This window comes from Nerophis lumbriciformis, linkage group LG36 (assembly GCF_033978685.3).
Source record: "Nerophis lumbriciformis linkage group LG36, RoL_Nlum_v2.1, whole genome shotgun sequence".
Lineage (NCBI taxonomy): Eukaryota > Metazoa > Chordata > Actinopteri > Syngnathiformes > Syngnathidae > Nerophis > Nerophis lumbriciformis.
The window spans coordinates 8,427,742-8,445,919 of record NC_084583.2 but is presented as its reverse complement, the minus strand read 5'-3'; the positions used below and the strand labels follow the sequence as shown (position 1 = coordinate 8,445,919).

General features: G+C 37.8%; 1 protein-coding gene across 1 annotated transcript in view; it reads left to right on the top strand.

Annotated features, from left to right (window-relative positions):
• The window catches only part of ubl3b (ubiquitin-like 3b), a 36,807-nt gene extending 25,566 nt beyond the window's left edge, over positions 1 to 11,241 (top strand). The window contains exons 5-6 of the mRNA XM_061930090.2: positions 4,866 to 4,943; positions 9,795 to 11,241. Coding sequence (XP_061786074.1) covers positions 4,866 to 4,943; positions 9,795 to 9,847 — 131 coding nt within the window. The 3' untranslated portion in view covers positions 9,848 to 11,241. The remainder of the gene's footprint in view (positions 1 to 4,865; positions 4,944 to 9,794) is intronic.
• Positions 11,242 to 18,178: the final 6,937 nt, after the last annotated feature.

The following is an 18,178-nucleotide window of genomic DNA, read 5'->3' as shown; positions in this document are numbered from 1 at the left end:
CCTAAGAAAAGGCATTGAAGCTTAGGGAAGTCTTTGCAGAATGAAACTAAAACTGAACTGGCTGCAAAGTAAACAAAAACAGAATGCTGGACGACAGCAAAGATTTACTGTGTGTGGAGTAGACGTGTCCACAAAGTCCATCCGAACATGACATGACAATCAACAATGTCCCTACAGAGAACGATAAAAACAACTGAAATATTCTTGACTGCTAAAACAAAGCAGGTGCGGGAAATATCGCTCAAAGGAAGACATGAAACGGCTACAGGAAAATACCCCAAAAAAATAGAAAAAGCCACCAAAATAGGAGTGCAAGACAAGAACTAAAACACTCCACATAGGAAAACAGCAAACTCCAAATAAGTCACGGCGTGATGTGATAGGTGGTGTTATTACACCTACTTTGAGACAAGAGCTATAGTGATGCATGCTTGGTTATGCTTTAAAGTCCAACAATTGCGACAACAACTTTTTACTGTCAACTGAGTTTCGTTTTTTAATGATTTCTGCTGGTCGTGTGCCTCTGTGTTTTTTCAACGCAAAAAATGCTCACAGAAGGTTGAAAAACACTGGAGTAATCTATCATATCATTTATTAAAGCCTCAAGGCGTCTTTTAGGGGAAATAGTTAAAATGAACAAGGATTTTTCTAATGATCTTTCTTCTTATAAACGCACATAACATTTAAAGGGGAACTGTACTTTTTGGGGAATTTTGTCTACCATTCAAAATCCTTATGAGAGACAAGACGACGGATATATTTCTAACTCGTATAGAAATGGAAATACAATCGGGAGGTCCTCTATTTCTGCCCATGAAGCCCTCGAAATAACCATTCAAAAAGCGCCAACAATACTTAATTTTACATTAGGTGACTTGAATATTAACCAAGTATTAGTGATATAACACACCTATTCCTGACTGCTTATTCATTGTAAATTTTGTCGATCTTTGTTGTTGTTGTTATCGTTTTTATCCAATTGATTTTATTGTTTTGATTTTGTACAGTGTCCTTGAGTGCCCAGAAAGACGCCTTATAAGTACAATTTATTATTATTATTATTATATTGTTATTATAAGCGCAAACACCGACCAACGTTTTATAGCGGCGCCTTGATCACAGAGAGTTAACTAGCTTGTGTGGCATCATCGGCTGGTGAGCTGCTTCCTCGCCTTTCAGCTTGTGGAAGTTTATTCTAGATCATAAATAACGCCTCTCACCTGGATAGTAGAAGGACGAGGACATAAAACCCGACAAGCTGGTCAACTTTGACATCCAATTTAGACCCGCAAATGGCAAGAAAGGCAAGAACTTGGTTCCGTCTCTTTTTTTTTTCCTTTACAAGTATTCTTCATCTAAACGGCAATATATAAACATCCTAACAGTCGTCGTCCTAATGACAGCAGGACTTGTACAGTAAGTGATGTTTTATTATGTTTGTTGGCTCTCATGAAGTCTGCGGGGAGTAATTATCAGTGATGTTTTCGTACGAAAAAGCAAACGTGATGCGTTTTTTAAATTAATGCGCTGACGTATGCTTAAAATTACCAAAATACGTAAATATTACATGTGATGAATGTGCCTGTTACTACATTACATACATACTTACAGCATGTATATAAAACCTTGATGGAGGTTTATTTAACGCGTTTTATTGGCAGAATAGAGCGACTCTGAGGCTCCACTTTAAGCGGACTTTGGATCGCATTTATTTACTAGTTAGAATGCATGAAAAAAACGTGTGCTTTTCTTACATAAGGATTTCGGATGATAGGCAAAATTCCCCCCAAAAAATGCAGTTCCCCTTTAAATTGCTCTTTTACCATTAGAGCATCACTATACATTTGAAAAAGTAATACAAAAAAACCTGTGTAGCCTAAAATCGGGTAGTAGAATATAATTATTTTTTTTAAAAAGTACCAAACTAAACAAAAAGACTCTTTCATAAAGTATGATAACTTGAGTGACAATGTATTTTAACAATTAAACATGTACATTTAAAAAGGTATTAATAGTTTTTTTTATTTTTGGACAAATAACTCTTTAGCATTAACATACATGCAGATGCTAACATGTATTCACAAGCCCCCATGTGTTTGAATGAAACATTTCTTAAGTGTTACTTGCTAAATTATGCAAGTCCGACATGCAAAATGGCGTTAGCTGCCAAAATAGACCTTTACCTTGTTTCTGCTTGTTTGCTGCTCTTCAATAGGAAGGATGCTTTCTGGTAATGTGCTGCATCATCGATTTGTGTGAAATTCCAGCTCTGTTTGACAGTGCAAACATTTCACCACGATGTCTCTTTTTCAGTTTGAAAATGATTGCAAAACCTCTCTCGTCTTCTCTGGGCCCTTTGCTCTCTTTCCACCTTGTGGTTGTTGTTTTGTTTTTTTTAGGTATTTCTTTGATTCAGACTTCGCTGCTCCCGCCACACACACACACTCACACATTAGAGCGAACTGCATCACCAATAGGTGCACCGCTCTCAGCGGAGCTCTATTGGAGCCGTCTTGCGTAAACAATGTCTGCATATTTCACTAAAACAAATCATCGAAAGAACAAATTACGAATCAAGCCTTTTTTTCTAATCAAAATTATCGATTTGATACTTTGTGCCTCACACAAACTTGATAAAACATTTGCAAATGTGTCATGGCAAGGTGTATGCAGAGTATATATACATTCATAGAGTGCAGGGGAGTCCGAACTACGGCCTGCGGGCCACACATGAGCATCACACCACTAGTGCTTTCAAAGTCATCTTAAATACCAAGTGGTCTATATATGCTGCATATTTACTGCCATCTTGTGGACAAAGAAAATCAGATCAATAACCATTGAAAGTACTTTGAAACTATAGCACAGCATCTACTTATACGACACAATCCAAACAACCTTCCTTAGTCATGGTGCAAAAAAAAAAAATGCAGCTAACATAAAGGTCAACACACATGGTCACACAACACTACTTGCTCACGGAACATTGTAAATATTATGAAAAACGTCCAAACACGTTAAAATATTCAAAATTACACTCATTTAAATCCATTAGAGTGCATGATGGTAAAAATGTAAAACACTGATCCTTTGTTTGGCACATTTTAGCTGCTTGATATTTCTGAGTGTTTACAAAACTTTAAGAAGGTCGTCACGGAAGTAAACAAGGTAAGAGTTAAACTTCCACATACTCTTAATATCCAATTATAATAATTAATTATATGTCCATAATATAATATGTACATATGTGTGTGTGTGTGTGTGTGTGTGTGTGTGTGTGTGTATATATACATATATATATATATATATATATATATATATATATATATATATATATAGATATATATATATAGATATATATATATAGATATATATATAGATATGTATATATATACACACACACACACACACATATATATACACACACACACATATACATATATACATACACATATATATATACACATGTATATATATGTGTGTGTATATATATATGTGTATGTATATATGTATGTGTGTGTGTGTGTATATATACATATATATATATATATATATATATATATTCACACACACACACACACACACACACACACACACACACATATATATATATATATATATATATATATATATATATATATATATATATATACATACATTTTCATTTTTATTTTTTTATTTTATTTATTTCAGTCAATAACATAAAAAAGTACAAAGTTGACAACAAATAATATAAATTAATATAGTGCAAAAGGTAGTGTATAGTATGTAATTCATGATTGTCCAGTTTTGCCTGAAAGGGAGTGGGAAAAAGATAACTTGTTTAATCCCACCCCCAGTTCTCCATTCAGTGATTATTCACATGAGTTTCACTCTTACTTTGTTCAAGGATTATAATACAGATGTTGTATCATAGGGGCATTACCACAGGTAACAATAATTATTACACTGTAACAATCATTTGTATCAACAATGTAGGAATAATGAGTATACCAACAATGGTAATAGACAACATAGCAATAATGGTAATAGACAACATAGCAATAATGGTAAGGAAACATTAAGCACATGTTAACTTTGAGACATAGTATAGAGTACACACATACACATTTATACACATTCTTTTGCCCAATGCGGCCCCCGAGTCAAAAAGTTTGGATACCCCTGATCTCGTGCTAAGAAGTCCATCAATTAACTGCTGTTTTGGAAGATTTCTCTGTGCATCTTCAACAAGGAGGAGCAGACTGACCGCTGAGAAGACTGAAATGTTTATCGTTCTGGAAAACAAGCCAGACTAAAAGTCTGCAATGTGTGCCATTGTACATTTTCAAATGGATATGCTGTTTTTATGTTCACTTAGAATGATTGAAGTCACGGTCGGTGTGTTATATTTCTGTGTCATTGAGTGTACACTGGAATCACAGTTCCGTTTTCTTTTGCTCAAAAACTTGTTATGAATATTTGAAAGGTGCTGCTGGTATTGGTGACAAATCAAAAAAGCTATTAAAAGCTATGTCGGTTTAAAGTTTAAATAAGCAGCAGCGGTATTAAATAACATGAGTCATGTTAAGGGCAATTTCCTTTCTTCCTCAAGAGGAGCATAATACCATGTCTATATTAGGGCAGATTACGTGCACAAAAAGCAATTACTATTAAATAAAAGGAGAAAAGAAGGCTGATATTTGTATCATATCGGCCAATATATAACATGTCAGTTTCAGTGGTATCGCTGTACAGACATTCTGTAGCTGTACAAATGTTTAGTCCTAAAAGAGCACTTCTCTGAGTGTATTTTCTTAAATGCAAGTGTGGTGTTTCTCCTCAAACTTAGCTGAAATAAATGTATGTATATTCTGTCTCTACAGCTCTGAAATTGCCCCCGGGCCGAACCACCGTCATGCACCTGGTTGCCAGGGAAACGCTCCCTGAGCCCAACTCACACGGTGAGCATATGCTGTGCTGAACGAATGTATTAGACCACCATCTGACACCTTTACGTTTAGTTGCCTGTGAAAAAAAAACACCGGTTGTTCGGCTTTATTTGCCAAATAAGTAATAATAACATTTTGAATTGTAATCATGTTTTCTAAAATATTTATGTGGAGTATACCCGAGGGCTGATGTGGTTACAGCAGCTTACCAGCATCAGTGTGTGGCTGTGGAGTGAATGAATGAATAATGGGTTTCTGAGTGCCTTGAAAGGTGCTATGGAAATCCCAATCCATTATTCATGTATTTACTCATTTTATGACATACATGTCTTGTTAAGCAATGTATGTTTATACAAGCTGGCCCAGTGTCATTGTCACTAGTGCTTCCTCACCTGGTTTTTCTTATCTACATGTTTAATAGTGTCCTTGGTTTCCTTCTCTTGTTATCTGTTAAGGGCTCATATTATGTAAAACCATCTTTTATTACTTGTTGATATCTGTTTTTATGTATTTTAGTACCAATGATTGTCTCACACACACTAGGTGTGGCGAAAGTATTCTCTCCATTTGACCCATCACCCTTGATCACCCCCTGGGAGGTGAGGGGAGCAGTGGGCAGCAGCGGTGGCCACGCCCGGGAATCATTTTTGGTGATTTAACCCCCAATTCCAACCCTTAATGCTGAGTGCCAAGCAGGGAGGTAAACGGTCCCATTTTTATAGTCTTTGGTATGACTCGGCCGGGGTTTGAACTCACAACCTAGCAATCTCAGGGCGGACACTCTAACCACTAGGCCACTGACTAAGTTTCCATCCACTAAATAAGTCTGATTTCTCAAATAATTCGACTCAAAATAAGCATTCTACAACCCATAGAAACACCTTAATCTGATCGTTTTTGGCTTTAGAAAAGTAGCACTAACACATGTAGATTATGCGATTGAAAACCAGGTCTCCCGAGTGGGTGTGGGTGCTGGAGGGGACCCTTCGTATCGCTCATGCACTAGTTTCAAAAGTACAAGGTATAACCCGGGAGCGGATCCCATTAAATCAAAACTTGCAACTGGAATAAAGAGAATACTGTATGTATTCTATTTTGTGTTATATGTGTTTTATGTTGCACGATTGCACCAAGTAAAATTCCTAGTTTGTGAACCCGTTCTCAAACAATGGCAATAAAAACGATTCTGATTCTGATTTGCTGGACAAATTAAAAAGAACGGTTGCATTTGGGTACTCCAAATAACTATATTCCGCACAACTGGCAAGATTGTACACAACAGAGAGCAAGTTTCAAGTTAGCAGCCTTCATCTGAATCAGGGCACGAGCGGTATTTTCCCTCGAACTTAAAAGTCCTTCCATCAATCCACAGAGCTTGTTGAATAAACTTCGAGACAAAGTTTTCTTTCCATTCTTTGTCCAAAAATTCCTTAAACAACTCACCGAGTCTCTCCCACCAGTCTTTGCTTTGGACCCACGTCCTCCAATCCAGCAACTCGGAGACCTTCTTGGTAGAAGTGTCATGTTCGTAGTGTAATCTAAGACCATTTCTTGATGCAATCTGCTATTTAACATCAGTATAGCCATCAGAGGCATATTTGTCATCTGTGCCAATATTACGAGCACAAACATTTTAATTTCAATTATTTAAATGCTTTATTTAGAATAAGGACAGCACATAACAATGGACATATATGCAATATGTAAATATGTCTCATTTCAGCCTGTATTCCCCAGACAGGTTGGTGTATACAAACAAAAAACCCCAGAAAAGTCAGGATCACCACCACAGACTCGGTAACATTCAGGTAATTTAAAGGAAAGAGTTAAAAAAACAACAGGTAATTACTTTGAAAATAGCAAACCAATTACCGTATTTTTCGGACTATAAGTCGTAGTTTTTTTCATAGTTTGGCCGGGGGTGCGACTTATACTCAGGAGCGACGTATGTGTGAAATTATTAACACATTACCATAAAATATCAAATAATATTATTTAGCTCATTCACGTAAGAGACTAGACGTATAAGATTTCATGGGATTTAGCGATTAGGAGTGACAGATTGTTTGGTAAACGTATAGCATGTTCTATATGTTATAATTATTTGAATGACTCTTACCATAATATGTTACGTTAACATACCAGTTGGTTATTTATGCCTCATATAACGTACACTTATTCAGCCTGTTGTTCACTATTCTTTATTTATTTTAAATTGCCTTTCAAATGTCTATTCTTGGTGTTGGCTTTTATCAAATACATTTCCCCAAAAAATGCGACTTATACTCCAGTGCGACTTATATATATGTTTTTTTCCTTCTTTATTATGCATTTTCGGCCGGTGCTACTTATAGTCCGGAGTAATTTATACTCCGAAAAATACGGTAAATAGAAAATAAAAAGGAGGAATGTAAACGTATTGCATTGCACAAAGCCCGAATAAAGTGCCACAGTGTATTTCACACTCGAAGAACAAGAACTGGGCTTTAGTGGTAAAGGTATTTTGTTTTGGTGCGATGTCATAGGTCAACTGGAAAAGCCTAAAATGAAATTAGCGCCCCCGAGTGATTTGGGAGGCACACGGCGTACGAGCAATAGTTGCATTCGATACTGTGCACGGACACTGGGACTTCACAAGTAGGTGTGAAAATACAGAAAAAACTAACTACCGTATTTTCCGGACCGTACTGCCGATAAATGGTCTATTTTCGATCTTTTTTTCATATATAAGGCACACCGGATTATAGGGCGCATTAAAGGGGTCATATTATTTATATATTTTTTCTAAATGTAAAAGACTTCCTTGTGGTCTACATAACATGTAATGGTGGTTCTTTGGTCAAAATGTTGCATAGATGATGTTTTACACATCATCTTCAAGTCACTTTCTGACAGTCTCTTCAGGATGCGCCGTCTTATTTACGTGGCTCACCTTCGACAGCGTCTTCTCCCCGTCATCTTTGTTGTAGCGGTGTAGCGTGCAAGGACGGGAAGGAAGAAGTGTCAAAAAAGATGGCGCTAACTGTTTTAATGACATTCAGACTTTACTTCAATCAATAACGGAGCAGCATCTCCTCATCCGTGGCTCACTCGTGCAACAACAGCGCCCGAAATGTGTCCCGTGAAAAACCGTCCGACCGGAACTCTCTAATAACTAAAGTTCCTCGGGTGAATAATGTAAGCCCACTACACCGGTATGTTTTAGTGTTTTCATGGCGAGTTTACTGACAGATATAAGTAAGAACTTTACACTACTTTATATTAGAAATGACAACAGTGGAGGAAAAATGTCCCATAACAAGAAGATAGAGAAAAAGAAGAAGCTTATCGACTATGGTGTTGGTAAGGACTACCAAGGCGGACTTCAGGATTTATGCAGATCCCAAATACACATCAGCAGGTACCAGAAGGTAAGAAAAGTTGCTTTTGCATAATATTGTGAAACAAAACGCCAGATAATGTCTTACCTTATAGACACACCATAATAATAAAAAAAAATTAAGCGGTGCGGCTTCATAGCTTACCAAAGTCCTACTAAAACACTTTGATAGATTTTTGAGCGCCGTGTGTAATGTTCTATATTTTCATTGGAACATATAAAATGTTGGTGTTGTTTACTTGAGTCATATTGCCATCATATTGCTGTCTACACGTATCCCTTATGTCTGACTGCCATCTACTGGTCACACTTATCATTACACCAGGTACCAAATAAAATTTCTTCGAGGTCGGTAAGCAAAACCAAAATTACTCCTTACATTAGGCGCTCCGGGTTATTAGGCACATTGTCGAGTTTTGAGGGGGGAAAAAAAGATTTTAAGTACGCTTTATAGTCTGGAAAATATGGTATTTGAGAAAGCAGACTAAGTGAATGGAAACTCAGTCAGGTTTATACTGCACAGACTAATGGTGGCCACTGGCGTTGTACTGTAGACGTAGCCCAACATCCTGTGGATGTCATCTTGTACTTCTCTAGACCAGTGTTTTTCAACCTTTTTTGAGCCAAGGCACATTGTGTTGAAAAAATCCAGAGGCACACCACCAGCAGAAATCATTAAAAAACGAAACTCATTTGACAGTAAAAAGTCGTTGTCGCAATTGTTGGATATGACTTTAAACCATAACCAAGCATGCATCACTGTAGCTCTTGTCTCAAAGTAGGTGTACTGTCACCACCTGTCACATCACACCCTGACTTATTTAGACTTTTTTGCTGTTTTTCTGTGTGGAGTGTGGCTTTTTCTCTTTTTTTGGTATTTTCCTGTAGCAGTTTCATGTCTTCCTTTTTGAGCGATATTTCCCGCATCTACTTTGTTTTTATCCTTCTTCGTTCGGATGTACTTTGTGGACGCCGTCTTTGCGCCACAGTAAGTCTTTGCTGTCGTCCAGTATTCTGTTTTTGTTTACTTTGTAGCCAGTTCAGTTTTAGTTTCGGTCTGCATAGCCTTCCCTAAGCTTCAATGCCTTTTCTTAGGGGCACTTACCTTTTTGTTTATTTTTTGTTTAAGCATTAGACACTTTTTTACCTGCACCCTGCCTCCCGCTGTTTCCGACATCTACAAAGCAATTAGCTACCGTCTGCCACCTACTGATATGGAAGAGTATTACATGGTTACTCTGCCGAGCTCTAGACAGCACCGACACTCAACAACAACACATCATTTGCAGACTATAATTACTGGTTTGCAAATTTTTTTTAACCCACACCAGACTGTATCTCACAGCACACTAGTGTGCCGCGGCACAGTGGTTGAAAAACACTGCTCTAGGTGGCAAAGTAGACAAAGAAACAAGGCATGATTGATCCACAATGAATTCGCCACAATGCCAACTCTCACTTCTTGTTCTCTGTGCTCTTTCTAGGTCAACGGAACAGAGAAAAAACCACAGAGAGCAATTGCTGTCTCCTCTTGTAAGGAATCTACATTTCCTATACCCTTCTCCGTCTACCACACACACACACACATACACACACACGATCCCCTTCCTCTTGCTGGTCATCCTGTCAGCGGTGGACTGAATCACTGGAAGTTTAGTTGATGTTTGGTTGGATTTTTTTCGTCCTGTTGGAGGCTTTTTTCTCTGTTGTGCCAACTGATCCACACTTGACTGCGAACACGACAAGAATCACGGTTGCCCTGTGACATCATCGCCATCGACCGAGCCCTCGCTGGACACCTTTTTAAAGAAGGGGAAAAAAAATATTGCGCCGGATGCATTTGCGGACTGAACGCTGTTAACCCCTTAATGCACTTAACCAGTTTAACGGCAAGTGTGTGGTGTTCCTCCTCCTCCTCCTCCTCCATGGATCTTATTTTTCCTCTCCATCGGAGGAACAGAGACAAATTGTGCCATCTTCTTCCCACGTTTCTGCCTCAGCACCGGTGGCGTCCGTGCCATGAAAATTACTTGTGTTCGCTCCTTTGGACCAATTTTTAAAATGTTCTTGAAGAAAAAGAGGAACAGACCGGCAGCCAGGCTCTCGTCGCGCCTCCAGGCGTGACCTTTGACCTCTCCGCGGTCACGGGAGGAGAGCGTGAGGCCAGTCACTTGCAAATTTGACGATGGCGGCGAAAGCTCCTCCCACTCGCATGAAGAAGCATTAATAGGGGGAAAAAAGGGATTGTCTTTTGGGTCCTTTTTCATTTGAATGCTGTCTTTACTCGTTTGCCTTTTATCGTGGAATCCAGTAATATCATTAATATTGAAATTTAAATATATCGATTTTTATCTTGTGTATAGGTATTTGTTCCAATTTCGGAGCGTGCGACTTTGTGTGAGTTTGTGTGTGTGTGTGTGTGTGTGTGTGTGTGTGTGTGTGTGTGTGTGTGTGTGTGTGTGTGTGTGTGTGTGTGTGTGTGTGTGTGTGTGATGCTGACGGTGAGAAAAAGGGGAAAAAAGTGCTAACAGTGGGAAAAAGTTTCCATTTCTTTCTTTTGAGTATCTTTTTGATTATCACTGCTATGAACTTAAGTCAGTATGAATACATGTACAAACTAACACGCAATGTGGTCTATATCAAAGCTTGTATCATAAAGTAGTAAATCTTTAAATAAGGCCACCGTTTTTCTAGAGGAGAGAAGCTGGTGTCGGGATCAGAACGGCTGCTTCGGGGTTGTGTTGACTAATCAAAGTCTTTCCTCATCATCTGTTTTTTACCTAATTAATAGGCTGTCTTTGAAATGGTCGACTTTTACTGTCAAGTTGTTTAAAGTATTGAAATGACCGCCGGACTTTATGGCGTATTGTAAAGAAGTGTGAATAATAATACTTTATGTCTGAAATAAATTCCTCACACACATGCACAACACGGTTGCATTACCTTCATTTGAAAAAAGCCACTTGTTTTACAAGTATAGTCAAACTCCAAAGCCTCTTGACGTGTACGTTTTGGAGAATGTTCTGGAAAAATCACTGATGTCTCAAAAAAGGTTTTTTTTTTCTTTGACTTTTGTGTGTTTTTTGTGCGTGTTTAACAGTACCAGTGGGGGAAAAAACAGAAATCGAACACAACTTCAGTTGTTCTTTGTGGTCTATTTCTTTAGTCAAAATGAGTAATTTCTGGTTTAAAAAAACAAAAAAAGAAGCTGTACAATGTTGACAATGTACGTAGGTTCTTTGGATATTGCAACATAGTGGAAGCAAGTGTCTGTCCTGGCTGCTAAGTACAACAGTTAAAGTCAACGACAATAAAAGCAGAGCAGAATGATCTTTCTCTCTATAGTACTTTGCATGTCTGCATCATCCAAGTCATGGGTAAGTGCACACTTCCACTACTGTCATATTGTTTACATGTGCATTACTCGGCTTCTTTTTACACTTGTTTGACAGTTACTGACATGATGTGTCTAGCCTTGAGAACGCCTACACACAGCATCATCGATGGGTGAGTACACTACCTATTCCTTGACGTGTTAACTTATTTTTATACTTGAATAGCTGCCTTGCATGGCAGAGGGCGTGGGTTCAATTCCCGGCTAGAATGGATGGAGAGGGGGAAGCAAAGTGCTACAGTCCATGCTTCTAGGACAGGGGTGTCAAACTCAAATACAGAGTGGGCCAAAATTTAAAACTGAACAAAGCCGCAGGCCAATGTTGAACAAATGAACCTTTTAATAGAGACCCAAACAAGTTTTACATTGAATATTGAACAAGCAAGGCTTATATAACTTTATAATGACATGCAAAATCGAGTTTCAAATAATAATAATAATTAAAAAATATCAATGGCATATCAAATACAATTTAAATAAAAATTTAATGCCTCTTTTCTATTTGCAGCCTTCTGAGGTAAATATCAACATTAACTTTTTCCACAGGCTAATAAATTTGAAAATAAACTAACAATGAATAAAACAACCATGCAGGACTTTAAACTGCTCAGTTTGCAACACACTGATCTAATCTGATGTGCCCAAGCCAGATACCTGGCATCTTTTCTTGGATGCTAGTTCATTAATGTCGGGGCTCAGGCTTTGAGCTGAGGCAACCTTCATTATCGAATGAAGGTGTTCATCGGTCATTATATCTCGTAGTCCACCCGGACCACAGTCTTGGGGGCGTGCCTGAAATGCACTGCCTTTAACGTACTCTACAAGCTATCGTCACGTCCGCTTTACATCCATTCTAACATCGTTCAGACCCAGTCACAAGATATGTGCGGCTTCTGTACACACACACGAGTGAATGCAACGCATACTTCATCAACAGCGATACAGGTTACACTGAGGGTGCCAGTATAAAAAAACTGTAACACTGTTAGAAATATACGCCACACTGTGAATCCACACCAAACAAGAATGACAAACACATTTCGGGAGAACATCCACACCGTAACACAACATAAACACAACAGAACAAATACCCAGAATCCTTTGCAGCACTAACTCTTCCGGGACGCTACAAAATACACCCCCGCTACCACCAAACCTCCCCCCACATACACACACACACTTTGTAGCGTCCCGGAAGAGTTAGTGCTGCAAAGGGTTCTGGGTATTTGTTCTGTTGTGTTTATGTTGTGTTACGGTGCGGATGTTCTCCCGAAATGTGTTTGTCACTCTTGTTTGGTGTGGGTTCACAGTGTGGCGTATATTTCTAACAATGTCGAAGTTTTTTATTCGGCTACCCTCAGTGTAACCTGTATCGCTGTTGATGAAGTATGCGTTGCATTCAATTGTGTGTGCGTGCAGAAGCCGCACATTTTATGTGACTGGGCCAGCACTCGTTGGACTGACTGAAAAGCAGACCTGACGATTTTCGGGAGGGGTGCTGAAGGTTAGAAGACACCCAGGAGGGTTGGCAAGTATTAGAATTAGCGGTGATTGCAGTGTTTCCGCGGCACCGCCATAATATATAATCGGCGGGCCAGCTTTAGTGTTAATTTGGTATCGCCTCAAAGGCCAAGTGAAATTACACGGCGGGCCAGAGTTTGACACCCATGTTCTAGGAGATGTTGGTGAAAATGAAATTGTATCGATGATAACAAAACTGAAAAATAAGACAACACAGTGATGGTATAGACATGATACTTGTAAAAATGACTATTAACTGTATCATCAAACCTCTTTGTTATGTTTTTAATCTTTCTTTTCAAACAGGGACCTTTCCAAATAGAATGAAGGTAGCAAAGATAATTCCACTCTTTAAAACGGGAGATAAACATCCATCCATTTTCTACCGCTTATTCCCTTCGGGGTCGCGGGGGGCGCTGGAGCCCATCTCAGCTACAATCGGGCGGAAGGCGGGGCACACCCTGAACAATAAACATAGATTTACTAATTAAAAACCGGTGTCACTGCTGTCACAATTTTCTAAAATAATTGAAAAAATATTTGTAGAAAAATTAGACAGTTTTATTGAAAAGAACATGCTGTTGAGTGAAAGCCAGTATGGATTCTGGACCAATAGATCTACTGCTTCAGCTGTAATGAATATAATGGAGGATATAGCAACAGCAACTGATAATAAGAAATACACTATAGGACTGTTTATCCATCTTAAAAAAGCATTTGACACTACAGATCAGGGGTGCTCATTACGTCGATCGCGAGCTACCGGTCGATCTCGGAGGGTGTGTCAGTCGATCACCAGCCAGGCATTAAAAAAATAGTCCTAAAAATGAGCGATCATAAATCTTCACTGTGACGTCACTTTCGTCACTTGATTGACATTCACGGCACCCGAGGGTCTTCTGAGATGACGCTGGCTGCTGCCAGCTCATTAAAATTACCGACAGGAAGGCGAGAAACACTTTATTTCAACAGACTCTGACGCCGTACCTGTCGTCAAAACTTCAAAGACCGGCTGCACAGTTGCACAATAAAAGTGCTGCTTCATCCTGCCTGCGCTAGTAACAAAATAAGAGTCTCAGAAAGCTGGCGTGCAAAAGCTAGCAAGTTACGGAGTTTGCCGACAATGTATTTCTTGTAAAGTGCATACAAAGGAGTACGGAAGCTGGACAAATAAGATGCCAAAAACCAACCACTTTCATGTGGCATTGGACAGAAAGGAGGACTTTTTTTCTCCTCCATTCGAAAATGCGGACGTTATCATCACTACTGTCTGATTACAATCAATGCAAGTCATCAGAATCAGGTAATACACCAACTTATATTCTTGTCTTCATGAAAGAAAGGAATCTATATGTGTTAAACATGCTTGTATTATCTTTAAACACTTTTAACTTATTAACAATATTAACTATATGTGTTAAACATGCTTGTATTATCTTTAAACACCTTTAACTTATTAACAATATTAACTATATGTGTTAAACATGCTTGTATAATCTTTAACCACCTTTAAGTTGTTAACAATACTAACTATATGTTAAACATGCTTGTATTATCTTTAAACACCTTTAACTTATTACCAATATTAACTATAAGTGTTAAACATGCTTGTATTATCTTTAAACACCTTTAACTTGTTAACAATATTAACTATATGTGTTAAACATGCTTGCATTATCATTAAACATCTTTAACTTGTTAACAATATTAACTATATGTATTAAACATACTTTTATTTTCATTAAACACCTTTAATTTATTAACAATATTAACTATATGTGTTAAACATGCTTGCATTATCATTAAACACCTTTAACTTGTTAACAAAAACATATATTTCATAAATAAGTAAATATAAATTATATATATGAATGAGGTAGATCCCCACGACTTGATCAATTGAAAAGTAGCTCGCCTGCAGAAAAAGTGTGAGCACCCCTGCTATAGATCATTCTATATTATTGTCCAAGTTGCATTCATTTGGTGTGAGAGGAGTAGTTTTAGACTGGCTAGGAAGTTATTTAGATAATAGACAAAAGTTTGTGGATTTTGTGGGTAATACATCTGAACAAATGAGGATTGAATGTGGAATTCCACAAGGTTCGGTTTTGGGACCAACATTGTTTATTTTATATATTAATGATATATGTGAGGTATCAAAGTTATTGAAATTTGTATTATTTGCGGACGACACCAACTTTTACAGTTCGAGACATGACTTAAAAGCGTTATCAGACATTATTGACCAGGAAATGATTAAACTTAAGAGATGGTTTGATATCAATAAGTTATCATTAAATGTAAAAAAAAAAACAAAGTTTATGATTTTTTGTAAGAGGAAAAGGGAGGAAACAATCAAACTGTCAATAGATGGAATTGATATTGAAAGGATTTCTGAACTTAGATTTTTAGGAGTGATACCGGATGACGGTCTGACATGGAAATCTCATATTGCACATGTACGGAATAAGATGTCTAAGAGTATTTTTATATTAAATTAGGTAAAATATGTGTTAGATTATAGGGCAATGCGTATATTGTATTGTGCACTTATATTGCCATATATCAGCTACTGTGGGGGAACACATAAAAGAGTAACATAAAGGCACTGTATCAACTACAGAAAAGAGCTATAAGGATTATTCATAAAGCAGATTATGTAGAACACACTAACATATTATTTATTAATCCTGCTTTATTGAAACTACAGGAGCTAGTAAAGTTACAGACATTATGTGTTATGTTTAAGGCTAAAAGTAAAACATTACCAGGAAATTTACCAAAACAATTTGCCATCACTTCTGAGAATGAAGAGCATAGAAGAAAAGGTCATGTCAAACATCAGTATTCAAGGACAACTTTAAAACAAATGTGTATATCAGTGGTGGGGGTTAAACTATGGAATTCTCTTTACAATGAGATAAAAGATTGTAGAAATATATTCCAGTTGAAAAAAGATATAAAGACAGAACAATAAGATCATATGGTAAGTGTCTACATTTTGCTTTATATTTATTATTTTACTATTTTTTTTGTCTGGTTTTGTATTTGTTTTGTATCATCCCGTGAGGTGTATATTATTTTTTTTGTTCGGTTTGTACTTCATGAAGTTTTGCACTTTTTGTTTTTTTTTGTGTGTTTTTTGTTTGTTTTCATTATATTTGGATGTATTTGTTTGGTTTGTATGCTTGTGAATCTGGGCTATCCATTAACTACTTATTATGTTGGAGGGGGCAGGAAATATAAGATTTTCTTCATCCTGTTCCTTCTCAAGCATAGGTGTGTAAATATGTGTTTAGTTGCTAAAGTTTAATTGTCTATTGATCAAAAATGCACATCAATGAAGGAGATAAATAAAAAATGAATGAATGAATGAATGAAAGGCATCGGGTTTTAGAAAGGAAATCAAACCCATTCATGAGACTGACTTGCAGGGAAAAGCCAATGGCAACACTTTGACCCTGGAACAGATGAATTCCATTATTATCTTTGGGGCAAATCAGTCGAGGTCCAAACAAATCAATCTGTATGGCACCTTACAACATTACAAGGGTGTCCAATGTGCTTCATAAGACATGTTAAAAAGAAAATAATACAATACATGCATATTAAAACCGTACAGAACGTTAGAAAAATACATAAAATGATGAATTGTGTTATCACTAGGGTTGTCTCGATACCAATATTTTGGTACCGGTACCAAAATATATTTCGATATTTTTCGGTACTTTTCTAAATAAATAAAATTTTTAGACTAAAATGCGTCCGTTCTCCCTTTTCTGTCTACGCACTGTGTGCTTGTAAGTACTCTGTGTGTGTGTGCGCTGCCGAATATGCTCCTTTGCTCATAAAACCAGCAATGTCACGACATGACGACGAAGCGCCGTCATGCCTGTAAAAAAAGAATATATATATATGGCAAACCGGTACTTTTCAAACAGGGTATAATACCGTTTTTGATTCATTAGTACCGTGATACTATACTAGTACCGGTATACTGTACAACCCTATTTATTACTATGTTGATTATCAATCAATCAAAGTTTACTTATATCGCCCTTAATCACAAATGTCTCAAAGGGCTGCACAAGCCACAACGACATCCTCGGCTCAGATCCCACATCAGGGCAAGAAAAAATTTAACCCAATGGGATGACAATGAGAAACCTTGGAGAGGACCGCAGATGTGGGACTCTTAATAGTGTGAGAGTCCAGTCCATAGTGGATCTAACATAATAGTGAGAGTCCAGTTCATAGTGGATCTAACATAATAGTGTGAGAGTCCAGTCCATAGTGGATCTAACATAATAGTGTTGACTCCAGTCCATAGTGGATCTAACATAATAGTGAGAGTCCAGTCCATAGTGGATCTACCATAATAGTGTGAGAGTCCAGTCCATAGTGGATCTAACATAATAGTGAGAGTCCAGTCCATAGTGGATCTAACATAATAGTGTGAGAGTCCAGTCCATGGTGGATCTAACATAATAGTGTGAGAGTCCAGTCCATTGTGGATCTAGCATAATAGTGTGAGAGTCCAGTCCATAGTGGGGCCAGCAGGAGATCATCTTGCATGTAGACACGTCGTGGGGCAGAGACGTCCCCGACTGATGCACAGAGGAGTGGTCCATCCTGGGTCCCGACTTTGAACAGCTCGCTCATCTTATGTGGAGACTGTGCCGTGGTAACCTGATAACCTCTCCACAAGGGAGAGGGGGGCAGAGCAAAGCAGAAAAGAGAAGTGGCAGATCAACTGGTCTAAAAAGGGGTCTATATAAGGGGTGTATTAATGAGTTTTAAGATGGGACTTAAATGCTTCTACTGAGGTAGCATCCCTAACTGTTACCGGTAGAACATTCCAGAGTACTGGAGCCCCAATAAAAACGCCTCTAAAGCCTGCAGACTTTTTTTGGGCTCTGGTAATCACTAATAAGTCAGAGTTCTTTGAACGCA